General features: G+C 44.8%; 1 protein-coding gene across 6 annotated transcripts in view; it reads right to left on the bottom strand.

The window, feature by feature from the left end:
• KIAA1328 overlaps positions 1-14,566 on the bottom strand; it is a 213,248-nt gene that overhangs the window by 172,598 nt on the left and 26,084 nt on the right. For 5 of the 6 annotated variants that reach the window (XM_081881502.1, XM_081881499.1, XM_081881500.1 and 2 more), the window contains one exon: positions 10,385-10,500. In XM_081881502.1, coding sequence (XP_081737628.1) covers positions 10,385-10,500 — 116 coding nt within the window. Of the gene's footprint in view, positions 1-9,902; positions 10,344-10,384; positions 10,501-14,566 lie in introns of those variants that run through there. The other variant, XM_081881504.1, reaches the window with a different exon arrangement.

Raw genomic sequence — 14,566 nt, forward strand, 5'->3', positions numbered from 1 at the left:
AGTTTCAAGGCAACTGGAAACATATGATATTGTCATGGTCTTCAAGGAATTAGCAAAATTGAAACAAATATGAAATGGAGGACACTTAAGATGTGAAGGATCTTAGGCAAAACAGTTTCAACAACAAAAAATCATAATACTAATTTTCTAACATGCAGCTACTCACCACAGCAAAAATTCTATAGACAGTAGAACACACTCATGTTTCCTGAACCCAGCCAGGCAAAAGCAAGAGTCTGAGAAAGGTCTGCAAAAGTGCATCACTTTGGGGAAAGGTATGAAGGGATGTCGCGGGCCAAAGAATTATTTAACTGACCCTTCCCTATACCCCAAATCAAGCCAGTTCAGAGGACTGAAACTATGGGACTGAAACTATGACAGTCAACTTTGCAATGGGAAAACACAAAACTCGTCACCCTGCAAAATTTCCTACATTTAGCTTAAAAGGAGGATTGATGGTAGGGGACTGTGGAGGAAGAGATGGGAAGGACATTGAAGAACTTGCCAACAAAAGGAGGAGACATTTTTTAGAAAAGGACAGATGGCAGATTGGGAGATGACAACACCCAGTGAGCAGAAAAGCCAGAAACATCAAGTCTAGGGCAGGTTCAGTAGAGGGAGAAAGCAAAACAAGCCATTCCAACTCAGTTGAGCTTTCTGAACATATCCCAACCTTCCAAAAACCAGAAGCCTGACAAAAGAGCTAGCACTACATTGCAAAAAAGTGTGCCATTCCTCTTACTGAGAAGAGGATGTGCTGGAGCTTGATGTGAGAGTCAATACAAGATTCTAGATATGCATGCTTGCAAATTGGCAAAATATTGCTGATGTTTCAAAGCTGAGACTCTGATACCTCCATCTTTGAGTTGGCCTCCCTCCTTTACCCTCTTCTCCTCCTGTGAACTTTCTATTCTTCTGTTTTCTCTATTATTTTTCTTTGAGCCAGCTTTCATCAAGTTGGAGGTCTATCCTCCTTTGAACTTACACAACCTCTTTTTCCTGTCTTTGGAGGAAGCCATCGCTTTTAGTGGATGTTGACTGTGAGATGAATGGCATTTTTAACAATATAAAAGGAAGAAAATGTAGAAATCCAATAAATATCTGAATTTCAAAACCATGTACTTGGTTGAATCCTATTAAAATGGATAGTATGGGATGCAGAGTTCCTTGCTTGGGTTCTTAAACTTACTCTACTTTTTTATCCAGAGTTGGCCCTGTGAAGTCACAGCAGACAGCTCAGGTCACGACAAATGTACAACCTGAAGGAAGCACAAAAGGCCAGACAAGAAGCCATTGAGACACCAAGCAGGTGGTGGAAGCTAATTTGTTCACCACTGCATGGTTACAATCACTGTGATAAATGGCTTGCAAAAAAAAAGGATACCAATTGCTTTCACCAAATAAATCCTTTTATCCAAAAGGGAAGAGAAGGGATAAAAAAGTGTTCTGCCATCTGAATCACCGAAACTACTTTACAAGTGAAGGCCATTCTAAGGTTAAAAACAGTAAGACAAATTTGCTGCTGATTAATAATAAAGCCATTCATTTTATTCTTCAAATCTAAAGTAATTACAAGCCAGAGTATGGCAAATGGATTTAGCTGAAGCCATTATTACGTCAGGAAAATCCTTTAAAGAAGAACAGTCATTTAAAAGACTAAACTGAATAATGAACTCTCCTGAACAACAATTATTATGAGATTGATTTATTGAAAGTGCATTTAATCATGCAAGAAATGTTTAAAACTTTGCAAAACAGTTCAGTAAGGCAGCAACGCCAATCACGGGGCTGGCCCAACGTGCTCATTACTGCCGAGGGGGCAGGAGAGACAGGGGAATTCATTTCGGTAGGAGCAATAAAGTATATCAATTTCTCTGAATCCACATTTCTAGTCAATTTGCTACAGTGCAGGCTCCAGCAATTAATGATCTCATTTACCACTTGTGCCTCCATTTAGGAGACCTCAATCTTGGCCTTCTCTTGGGTCCAAGTGTCAGCAAGCAGACCATAACTCAGAAATGCAACCCGTGTGCACAGAACATCCACAACGCCAGGCAGGGCCCACTGTAAAATTATCACTGCGGTGTCTGTTTCCACACAGCAAGTTGCATGTTCAAAGCAGTTCGCTCGCTGCGTGGACAGGGGAATCTGCCACATGCAGCCTGAAACCTTTTGAGAGTTGGAACTCATCCATTTCTAAATGAGCACTAAACAATTTCTTAAACTAATGAGGGAACACTATATTACTGAGACTCCCCAGAAAGTATTTCTGTATCAGGGAGCCAGTGCAGACAATCTTTGAGCAAGGAACAACTTGTTCAGAGAAATCACAGCTAGGCTATTATTTCTTTTTTCTCTCCCCGGCCTCCCAAAAATCTGGACTGGCTATTCATTTATGTGCTTAATTTTTAACTTGCCCCACCCCAGTAGCTCTGAGTAGGCCGCATTACTTAAGATGTAAATACAAACTTATTGAAAACGTACCCCATAGGAAACAGTATGTATTTAAACAGTAGTTTGATTTATATAGTGATTTTGGATTCCCCACACCCAATATAATCCTTGCAACAACTCTCAAAAGGCAAGTCAACATTAGTGGTGTGTGTCTTGTCTTCGACTACCCAGCAAGTCCACGCTGAGCTAGCATTTTAACCTGGTACTTCTCAGCTCTTAGCCATTATGCACCACCCACGATCAGCTGTTTAGCCAAGCCCCTAAAAGCCAGAGCAGACAATAAAGGATTCTTAGCCCAGAAAATCCTCCAGCTCACACTTCGGGTGGTTGGAGAGCCACCTGGTCCAATTTGCCCCACTACAAGAACTCACAAAATCTGCCTCTAACTCAATTAACACTGGGTGCCACAAGCAAAGGAAGACTCCGCGCCAGAAGTGCCTGCAATCCAGGAAAGAATTCAAACTTCCATAAGCAGTGGCAATGCAAGAGGAGTGATGCCTCTGCAAAAAACTGTGGGTCTTGGCAACTGTCACAGACAGGGCTAAGGATTTAATAGGGGCCAGAGTCACTGCCTGGACATGAAAGTTTGGCAGGGTGCCGCTCTGCATGACAAGACAGCCCATTCGGGATTGCCATGAGCTTCTGTGCTGACACCGCTTTGAGGTTTAATCCCACAGAGCTGGCATTAGGGGCAAAATGTCATTCTTTAAGGACACCCTGTTAATCGTAGCTTCCACAACCACGAGCAACCCAATCTGCCTTTGTTCTCATAAGTGTCCAGTATTTCAAGGGACAAACTAAACCAAGTGAATTAAGACCGAAAGTGTCTTCAAGAGCATTTCTGAGCTTTGATAAATTTAAACACTTAGCATTATTTTAATGCCGGTCTTCCTTGATGTTAGTTTAGGAGTTCATAAAAATTTCAAGGCATGTGTTATTTACCCAACAGCCCTTGACTACGCCTTCTACATTTAACAAGTTGCTAAATACATATATTATTTAACTGATGCCACCATTATGGTTGAGCATATAAATATTCAGGCAGTTTTTAATAAGCTGAGCTTTTATCCATTAGGCCATAATGACTGTTTGGAAACCTTTACTAGTGGGGAGCCAAGATGCTCACTATGGGCACCATCTTCAAAGGCTGGGTACTCAGGAATTATCAGCGCTTTTTCTCCATTCTTCAACTAACCGTATCTTTCCAGAGAAAAGAGAGTGAATTGGTTCAGAACTACACAATACATTCCTTACCCATAATTTGTGAAGCCTAGTTTTGGCAGCTGAAAGGCCCAATGTGCACACAGTCCACAAAGGTAAGATTAACAAATATTACATTCCTTTCCCTTCACAATTATTACATGGTGATATTCAGAGCCATGTGGCAAACAGTGACCTCAGTTCACATGCAACTTTAAACCACACTTTTAAAATAAACTATGGTTTAAGGCACACTAGCAATTTGCCCCTGTGGTATGTGGGAAAGGGAACCCAGTCTCATGGCTTGCTTCCTCCAGCCTGGCTCCATTCATGGTTTGTTTGGAGAGAAACAAACCATGAGCCCATGTTCACACATCCAGCTTGTACCTTCACCCACCTGACACAGTCAGGAGCAAAGGAGGAGCAAAGGGCTGGTGTGAATTAAGCCATTGTTTTAACACATATTGCAAAACAGGGCATTCAGGAACCTGAACCAGAACAGTACATTAAATACCTCGACCAGCAATACTGATACAAGGATATTCTCAGATTACTTGTGTTCCGTGTGCCAGAAGAGCCAAATTCTGAGCCATGTGGCAAGACTACAAATGTGTGTTTCACCCTTTGTAGAGACACAAGGCTATGAAGTACTGGCAGTGACTATAACCGGGTGCTAAGCCGCTACCAAAACTATCAATCATGCATCTGCCTGGCTAACTAAGAGATGGAAGTTGGTATGCAATTTCAGATCATTAATGTCCAGCCAGGCCAAGCACAGCACTGCATGCCAACTCAAGCTAATGGTTGCTCTACGCTATTGGAAGGTAAATTTCCCAAACTGGAGAACCCACCAGAAATGTTCACAAACACATATTCAAATTTAATTTCTGCGTGGAGACTTTTTAAATATATTTTTGTAAATACTAGGATTCTCAAGAGTTCCACAAATGCTACGGACTGCAGGAAAAAGAACTCTGGGTATGAGAGCAGCCCTGCCCGACTGCAAAGGAACTGCATGTAGCTTGTAAGCCTCTCGTCTCTGCCTTAGGCCATTAAAGAGACGATCAAAGGCATGATTGACAAAGGTCATAACACAAAGACAAGGACCATTTTAAGCACATTGCCATCAGCAAGCAAACACACACAGCCACCTGCATAGCATTACATGGGATCCTGAAATAACCAACTCAAGACTCTGTATCTGTTCATGGCCCCTTCTGAAAACTCATTCCACACTTCAAGATGGTGGGTAAGGTAATAAAGAATGCCAGAATTATTTCTTTGTTTATGAAATGAGCATTGTTCATCATAATCTTCCTGTTTTTTTTCTGATCACTGCTGATGTTTTTTTCTTTTACATTTGTGTTATTGAAATGTGCTTTTATAACTTACTGTACATCACTCTGAGTGTCTTGTATGAAAAACTAACGAATGTGTTTTATAAATATAAAAGTAAAGGGACCCCTGACCATTAGGTCCAGTCGTGACCAACTCTGGGGTTGCGGCGCTCATCTCACTTTATTGGCCGAGGGAGCTGGCGTACAGCTTCCGGGTCATGTGGCCAGCATGACCAAGCTGCTTCTGGTGAACCAGAGCAGCGCACGGAAACGCTGTTTTACCTTCCTGCCAGAGCGGTACCTATTTATCTACTTGCACTTTGATGTGCTTTCGAACTGCTAGGTTGGCAGGAGCAGGGACCGAGCAACAGGAGCTCACCCCGTCGCGGGGATTCAAATCGCCGACCTTCTGATCGGCAAGTCCTAGGCTCTGTGGTTTAACCCACAGTGCCACCCGCGTCCCTTTTATAAATATACAGCATAGCTAAAGTGATTGTCATAAAATAGACACAGCATGCACCCATATACACACCAACTTAAGTCTCTCTTGTGACCATCAGCAACAGTCACACACCTCGGTTTTGAATACATGTGCACGCGCAAACACCACCGAAACCTAAAGTGCATAACTCTCTTACCCATTCATGAAGAGCATTCCCAGGCACCTCGAGCCCCTAAAAGGAACAGACTATGCTTACAAATCTTATATGCTCAAAGCTGTTCATTTGTTCCATTATCTTCAGAAGTCAAGAGCCGAGACTGGTTCAACACAATGTCCCACTAAGGCTAAGATGACAGAAATTACTTAGAAGTGGGGACAGCACAGCACAACCATCACAAGCCATGAACTTCCCTTACAATTGTTTGCAATCTTGATTAAAACTGAATCTGCTTCATCTACACTCCCCTGGCTATGCTGACCGGCTGCAACCTTCTCTGACGTCAGTGGAGAAATATTCTTTGCATCAGAACTTGGCTTCTGAAGTTCCTCTTTACTTACCTTCATGGGGTTGTAGCCATTGTCAGTCATGCTCAGAGTCATCTAAATCGAGAGGCAATACCAATTTAGGTCCATTGATTTCAATGGGTCTAGTCAGAGAAAAACTCAGCTGGGCACAACCCAATATTCCTCAGAAATATTATATATCACTCCTCTAAGAGAGCCTATTAAAATTATCCCAAGGCTATAGGAAAATAGTTACTGACACAAATGCGCTCCAACTGTACCGTATACAGTTCTTTCTTTGGCAAGACCTGTCCACAAAATCCCCTTCTACCTGACAATGATATAGTGGGGTAACCCTTTCTCTCTAGCTCGTTAATGATTTCCCTAGTTATTTTCACCCCCAACCAATGCTACCATACAGCAAACAATGCCAAATCACCACAATTTTTTCAACTAACCCTGAGGGTGGAAGATAGAAGCTCGCATTTAAAAATATGCAAGCATAACATCAGCACACAACAATAGACTATCGAAGATATGGTACCCCAATTGCAGTAGAACCAGATGGCCCCTAGTGTCAACACCAACTCTTACGATTCTGTGAATTGTTCCAATTCTATGAACTGTTAGGGGCTTTTTCAGCCATTAAAATAAATGCTTCTGGCTACTTCTGGGGTGCCCAGTGTAAAGAAACGAAGTCAGGAAGTGTGTGTTCATGAAAGAAATGCACCTTGGAAACTGCCTGCACTCCCCCAGATTTCTAACACAAATTTAAGAGCTTCATAAAAGTGTCAGGGAGCGGGAGGCGCATCACCTATGTGTCCATCCCATATTTGTTTTAAGCATGTCCCAAACAGATGCCTTCCCACATTCCAACACAGCACCAAGTTTCCTCCCCTTCTTTGCAGAAGACCAAGCATTTGTATTCCAGATTGATAAGTCATTTACACAGTTCCTTGGCCACTGAGCAGACTTCAAGAGAACTGAAATTAACTGATCAGAGGTATGTGAAGGATTTTGAATCATTCATGTATGATGGATAAGTGTTCGCGTAGTTAAAATTATATTGTTTTAAATTATGTCCTTGTTTTATGTTTCTAGTTTTTATAGAGTTTTATGTAGTGTAAAATCGCATGTATTAACCTTCTGCCATCTTTGCCAGACTTCTCCTGAAAGAAGTATTTATGCTCGAATAGTCTCTCGCCAATAAAGGTAAAAACAAAAACCCAAAGGGATATATTTCCTTCTCGATAGCTCAGTAGCACTCATTAGCATTAATGGAAGTTACGCATGCAGAAATGCGCCAAAGGAGAAAGAATGCCCCCCGGAGTGTGCATCCCACCTCACATCCATAAGCATATGCAAAACTTGATGCCTAGAACACTGCGCCGCTGAAGGAACGAAAGACACTATGAACACAGCAAATAAGTACGAAATTTCAAACTCTGTTCTAAAAGCTAATACCCAATCACACAGTTAAATAAATAAATAAATAATATATTATTTATACCCTGCCCATCTGGCTGGGCCTCCCCAGCCACTTTGGGTGGCTTCCAACAAAACATTAAAATACCATAATATATCAAACATTGAAAGCTTCCCTAAACAGGGCTGCCTTCAGATGTCTTCTAAAAGTCTGGTAGTTGTTGTTCTCTTTGACATCTCGTGGGAGGGTGTTCCACAGGGTGGGTGCCACTACCGAGAAGTCCCTCTGCCTGGTTCCCTATAACTTCGCTACTCGTAGTGAGGGAGCCACCAGAAAGCCCTCGGCACTGGACCTCAGTGTCCGGGTAGAATGATGGGGGTGGAGACGCTCCTTCAGGTATACTGGGCAGAGGCCGTTTAGGGCTTTAAAGGTCAGCACCAACACTTTTAATTGTGCTCAGAAACCTACTGGGAGCCAATGTAGGTCTTTCAAGACCGGTGTTATGTGGTCTCTGCGGCCGCCCCCAGTCACCAGTCTAGCTGCCGCATTCTGGATTAGTTGTAGTTTCTGGGTCACCTTCAAAGGTAGCCCCACGTAGAGTGCATTGCAATAGTCCAAGCGGGAGATAACCAGAGCATGCACCACTCCGGCGAGACAGTCCGCGGGCAGGTAGGGTCTCAGCCTGCGTACCAGATGGAGCTGGTAGACAGCTGCCCTGGACACAGAATTCACCTGCACCTCTATGGACAGCTGTGAGTCCAAAATGGGGGGCTGCAATGGGGCAGCAGGTGTTTTGCCCTCTCATCAAATAATTCTACAAGCAATGGTCTCTCTACTGGGGGATATTTGTTTGTTTGAAGCTGTGTGTGTGGTCAATGCAACATTATAATTCCGAGAATAGGCATTGTCAACGCAAGTAATATACCCTAGAACAGGGGTGTCAAACTCAAATTCATCAGGGGCCGCATCAGCAGTTTGGTCACCCTCAAAGGGCCGGTTGTATCTGTAGGACTATGTGTAAAGTGGAGGTTTCCTGTGTAGAACAGCCGGCGCCGCTAGAGGGCAGATGTTCTCTGGCTTGTAGGCTGCCGCGCATGCGCTGAAGAGGCGGCTTTCTTGTGTCAAAAAAAAAAGTGAGAATAAAAGGTGAAGGCTGGCAGCCGCCAGCGGCTACACGGGCCACATGATGAGGTCTGGTGGGCCGGATTCGGGCCGCGGGCCTTGTGTTTGACACCCGTGCCCTAGAAGAATAGCTGTTTAACTGGAATGAGAGGATCAAGCCAATGGCCCATCTAGTAGCCAAACAGATCCCTGTGGGGAATCAACAGGCTGGACCTCAGCACAAGAACACTCTCCCCTCTTGAGGTTTCCAGGAACTGGTATTCAGAAGCATCACTGCCTTCTTCTCTGCAAGGTGCGGGGATTTTCCTTACTCACACCTTGCAGTGGGGAGGGGGGAAAGGAGAGAGAATTACAAGTGTGATATTTCCATTAACTTTTGAATAAGGCAGGTGCATGTGGCATCACTGGGAGGGCTGTGTTGTTTCTGAATCCTTCAGGAGCTGCTGCCCCGCCTGTCCCATCAGGTGATATCCCAGAACAAGCTATAGAGTTGGAACCAATGAACTTCGCAGGCCAAGCAACAAGCTGTCTAGGGGGGTCGGGGGTGGCAGTGGGAGATTCCCAGCTTCCTGCTTGTACACTATGGTCTACCAAGGATACCTGAACAATGTTCTGCTTTACTCACTGCCCCTACCCTTCCCAAATCCCACCCCACATTTTCTACAGAAGCACACGCAGCAAGCCCTACATTTGCACCCAATCTGGCTGCAAGGTGGGAAATGACACTGTGCCATTTGGTACCCCACCCCCCTGCCCAGGTACCTCTTGTTCTGTTTTTCACTCCGCGATCAAACCATCAGTCAGTCAGTCAAACTGACAGATTAGCATTAGCACTCTTAGCTCTGGTTAAGAAATGAACCCACAGTGGTAGTTCAGACACTCCTGTCTGCCAAGGGCCTGGGTCAATGCCTGACCAGCATCCTCTTTTTTTTCCTTTTTAATTTGGGCATGCGCACCCTACCCTACCCGAGATCACTGTCTGTTGCAGTCCCCAGCAATTTTATTTTGAATCATTCAGCCCAAGTCGTCTCACTGTTGTGCAAGTCTTGTAACAGATGACTATGTTGGAATTTCAAATACCGTAATCCTGTTTGTTTCAATGGGGTTTTCAGAGATAAAGGGAGGAATTCAGTCATGCTAAGGCAATCATTCCATCAGGGCAACCAACACCCCGCCTTCTCCTCCCTGCCCCCTGCATGCTGCTCTGGAGGTTCTCCTACCCGCCACAGAACCAACTTCAGGGGGCATGAAGGAAGGAGAGGGGAGAAAGGCCTGTTGTGCAAGCAGAAGTCCTTGAACACAGTTTCTACTGAGGAGAGTCATTAGTTGAACCCTGCCCAGTGGTTTTGGTGACTGAGGACCCTTCTGCCTATTCAATGTTTTCCAAAAAGGAGAGGCAGGCCACCTCAAAGCCCACCTTGCATTGATCTGATCGTGTGCCATTTGCTCCAGGTGAGGACCATGCCAGGGCCACCATTCCAGGCACCCAGCAACATCCAGGTACACAATGCAGGCAAAGTGCGGGGTGATATCTCTGGAAGCCTGCATTAGCCATCCGTGAAACTGCTGGAGCAAGATTAAGCAAGAGAGGTGGGAGGGAGAAGTCTATATTTTACTAACGCACAAATTCTGTTTCGTTGTTTTTAAGTTGACAAATATCTATTTCACAGCAAAGCAACATCCTGGGAACAGCTGGGTGGCACTTTCAAGCTCAAATGAGCCAGAAGTGCATGCTGGCAAGTCACCTCCGATTGCTTCTGAATGGCAGCACATGGAGATTTATGCCCGGCTATAAATTAGGACAATTATTTCTCTCCGGTTTGCTTTTTATTCCAGGCAGCAACTCTGTGTTTTACTCCCCCCCACCCCCCACCCCGCTCTTAAATAAAAAAAGGATATCTTCCCTTTCTTTGATGATGAGTTCGTTCTGTTCCTCAAGTTGTCTGATCTTCTTCTCAAATGACTCCTGCTCAGCTTTCAGGCGCTCCTCTGTCACCTCTTTTTCCTCACTCACCCTGAAAGAATGAAAGAACACACACGCTATCAGACAAATATTATGCATGAACACAAGCGGGGAAAGCTTCTGATCAGGGCCAGCCTTAGGCATCGGGGCAACTTCTTCCCCCACCCACCCCAATCTCGCTCCGAAACATCGGGGGGGAGGGAGAAATGTGTGGATAGATTTACTACTGCTGCTTCTGCTCATTTACATAGCTCCTGTCATCAACAGAGCAGCCGATTCCTTTTATTGCTTTCAATCTCACCAGCCGCCATACAAAGTGAGTCATTATTATTGCTGTTTTACCAATGGGGAATGAAGGCTGAGAAAGTGACTTGACCAAGACCAAACACTGAGCCCACTGGCAGAGGTGGGACTTGCTTTGACTGAGGAGCAAAAGTCTCAGGGTCTTATCTGCTGGTGGAGCGTATCATTTCCAGCGGCAGGTGGAGAATCAAATGTCTGAAAGTTTCCCACCTCATAAAATACCGTATTTTTCACTCTATAAGACGCACCTGACCATAAGACACACCTAGTTTTTAGAGGAGGAAAACAAGAAAAAAAATATTCTGAATCAAATGTTGTTGAAGAGGAAGGAGGAGGGAGGATCAGGCTAAGGAGCCGCCGGTCCGTCCGCCCCTTTGGGGAAACTGGATCTGCTGACCACCTAGCAGCGTTGTCCCTGCTGGGGGGATCGGAGGAGGCGGGCGAGACGAAGCAACACTCTTCAGCGAAGCGGGAGGAGGAAAGGAAGGGAGCCTTTATGGAGCCCCTTCCTTTCCTCCTCCTGCTTCGCTGAAGAGGCGCTGCACCGCTCTGCTGAAGCCAGCAGAGCAAGAGGGAGAGCTGCTCAGCGCCTCTTGGTCTGCTGGCTCCCCAGCAAAGCAGGATGAGGGACGGAAGGGGCTCCATAAGGGCTCCCTTCCGTCCCTCATCGTGCATCGCTGTGAAGCCATCACAACAGGAGGCGCTGCGCAGCTCTCCCTCTTGCTCTGCTGGCTTCAGCGATAGCTGCGCACCCTGCATTCGCTCCATAAGATGCAGACACGTTTCCCCTTACTTTTTCGGAGGAAAAAGTGCATCTTATAGAGCGAAAAATACGGTACTCTCTACACCAGCCTCCACCAACCTGGTGCTCTCCAGTTGTTTTGGACTATGACTATGAGTTGCAGCCTAAAATACCTAGTGAGCACCAAGCTGGTGAAGGATGGTCCACGTTACATATCACGGAGGAAGCTCTAGGCAACGTTTGGTCCCACACCTGGCCCAAGGGTAAACCTCTTGCTCTGTCTGCAGATCTCCCTCTCCATTTCCTCCCTCACCTGTAGAGAGGGGGTTCTGCAAACTCTGCTGCTCCCTGACTCTTTCCCCCAGGGACCAGAGGATTGTGTCCTTAAGGATCGTAACTGTGGTGCTGCTTTATTTTGTGATCTCAGCTTTTTTATAAACCCAAGTGTTGATAACGTGCTGTCAAATATTTAAACTGATGTTACTGGGGGAGGGAGGGAGGTTCTTCTGTGTATGAAATGAAAATCCCCCAACACTGATAAACTGGCTGAGGATACCATGAAAAGCCATGTTGGCGATCAGACTGACAAACAAAGGAATGTGAAATATAATAAGCAAGAAAACAAATCTGTGTCTTTTTCATGAGCTGTTATGAGCCTCAAAACCAGATACCGACAGGTGTCTGTATATAAGGCACAGCCTTGGCTTCCGCTACTAACATCTACCTCCTCTGCATCTAGTACTATACCAATGTGTGCTGCCACAACTCTAGCTCATTTGCACAACTGGAGAAAGTGTTCCTCCAAATGCTGTGGGGGGGGGATGGGAGCAGCATCACAGTGTGTGGGGGGGGGGCCAGGGAGTGTGTGTGTGTGTGTGTGTCTGGCCAGGGAGGGGGGCAGCCCTTGCAAAGAAGATAAGCCTTAGAAGATACAATTACTCACAGGTGACCAAAAAGACAGCATAGAAAATGGATACACATGCTTTGTCAGATTATGTCAGATTTATGTCAAGGCCTATTCAAGACCTGCTGGAGATTACTGTGTACTTTAGTGCTTTATGCCTCATGGTGGAAATGCCAAAAATGATTTCTGGGTCTGTCAGGAAGGAAATCACTGGAAGCTAAACAAAAACTTTGGCTCACTTGCTGTACTTCCACTTCCGATTCATCTCCCCAGAACATATTGTTCTACATGTTACTTGCTACAGTATGACAGGAACACAAGCATGATGCAACTTACTTGCGTTATCCTTTGGAAAAACTAGTGGTTTTCATTTTATTATTTCAACGGTGCACTGTACTTGTTTTAAATGGTATATTTTTGTAACCCACCCTGGAACCATTTGGGGAAGAGTGAGCTATAAATGCAAATAATTAATGAGCAAATAAGTAAAGGCTTAGGGCACTATTCAACTACCGTGTTGCATCAATACAAGGATTTCCATGTGTACAATGGTACAGTGGTGCCCCGCAAGAAGAAAGCCTCGCAAGACAGAAAACCCGCTAGACGGAAGGGTTTTCCGTTTTGGAGGCGCTTCACAAAACGAATTTCCCTATGGGCTTGCTTCGCAAGACGAAATGTCTTGCGAGTTCCTGCGGGTTCCCCCCCTTTTTTTCCCCTTTTCCTAAGCCGCTAAGCCGCTTATCAGCTGATCCGCTAAAAGCCGCTAAACCGCTAATAGCGCTAATCCGCTAAGCTGTCAATGGGCTTGCTTCGCAAGACGAAAAAACCGCTATACGAAGAGCCTCACGGAATGGATTAATTTCGTCTTGCGAGGCACCACTGTATTTTCTTCCCCCGACGCATATTCCACAATCTGCCCAAATCTGCTCCAGAGGGTTGTGGAGCATGAGGAGAGGGAGGAAATATTCTGAAATCCTTGCACTGACCGAACAAGAGATTTAACGCTATACTGGATTCCTCCCAAGGTGAGCAGAGCTCAGTTGAGGTCACCAGGTCAGGTTAACATAAAATGAGTCCTTGCTATCAAACGAAAAGACCATCTCATCCAATGACCTGTTTCCTGCAATTGTCAACCATTAAGTATGACTACACACCCCTGCTGCTATTATCACCAGCTAGCATTAAGAGAAAGAATACCACTGCCACAACCTCCTCCCTCAGCAAAAACATACAAAATGCGGCTTGGGGTCAAATTAATTTGTCCATCAGTTTGTGTATTTATTTATTCATTTATTGAATTTGTATATTGCCCTTCATCCAAAGATCAAAAGGCGGCTTACAACATAAAAATGCAAAATGAGAAAACAAAATGCGTAACAGAAAAGACAAAAGCAAACCAATAACCCTCCTGCAAACACATTTAAAAAGAAATAGATCGGTTAATCAGCCAAAGGCCTGGTTACAGAGAAACAGTTCTGCCTGTTTTTCGCCTGTGGCAAAACTTATTTTTCAAACGCAAGTCCCTAGACATCGGGTTCCCCCATCATTTAGAAAGCCCCAAACAAGAGCAGGTGTGAGAAGAGGCTCGTTTCCACTCATTAACAGTGAGCCAACTCCAAATTCTTAAGTAGCACGCGAAAGCAGAATTCTCTTAATTAAGGATTTGAAAGAGTAACAGGAAAGGTCTCCTGCTAAGAAAAACCGATACCTGGCAAAACAAAAGCTGGTGAAAGCTTTGCACAATGATATGAAAGGCGTCATAGAGAAGACATTATGTTTCAACATTTAGACCCCTGCGTTTCTTATCAGGGTGCAGGCTCAATATTTCCTTAAGAAGCTTTCTTGAACAGATACACACTGGAGATTCACAACATTTGAACCTTGGTTTGGAAAATGGCTAAGGGAAAGAAGTCCTGGCCTGTGCGGGGCTAACATCTAGCTCAGAGCTTTCTAAACGGTCTGTCGCAACACATTAGTGTGTCGGGCACAGTGTGTAGATGTGTTGTGTGAATGCCCCCTCCTCCTGGGGCTGGAAAGGGGTTAGTATAACCTCCGGTTTGCTAGTAAAACTGAATTACTGTGCCATGAAATGGTGCATGTCTTAAAAGTGTGTCGTGAACACGAAATTTGTAATGCTCTGATCTAGCCATAGCTGTCAACGTTTCCCTT

This window comes from Podarcis erhardii (assembly GCF_964252035.2).
Source record: "Podarcis erhardii genome assembly, chromosome: 11".
Taxonomy (NCBI): domain Eukaryota; kingdom Metazoa; phylum Chordata; class Lepidosauria; order Squamata; family Lacertidae; genus Podarcis; species Podarcis erhardii.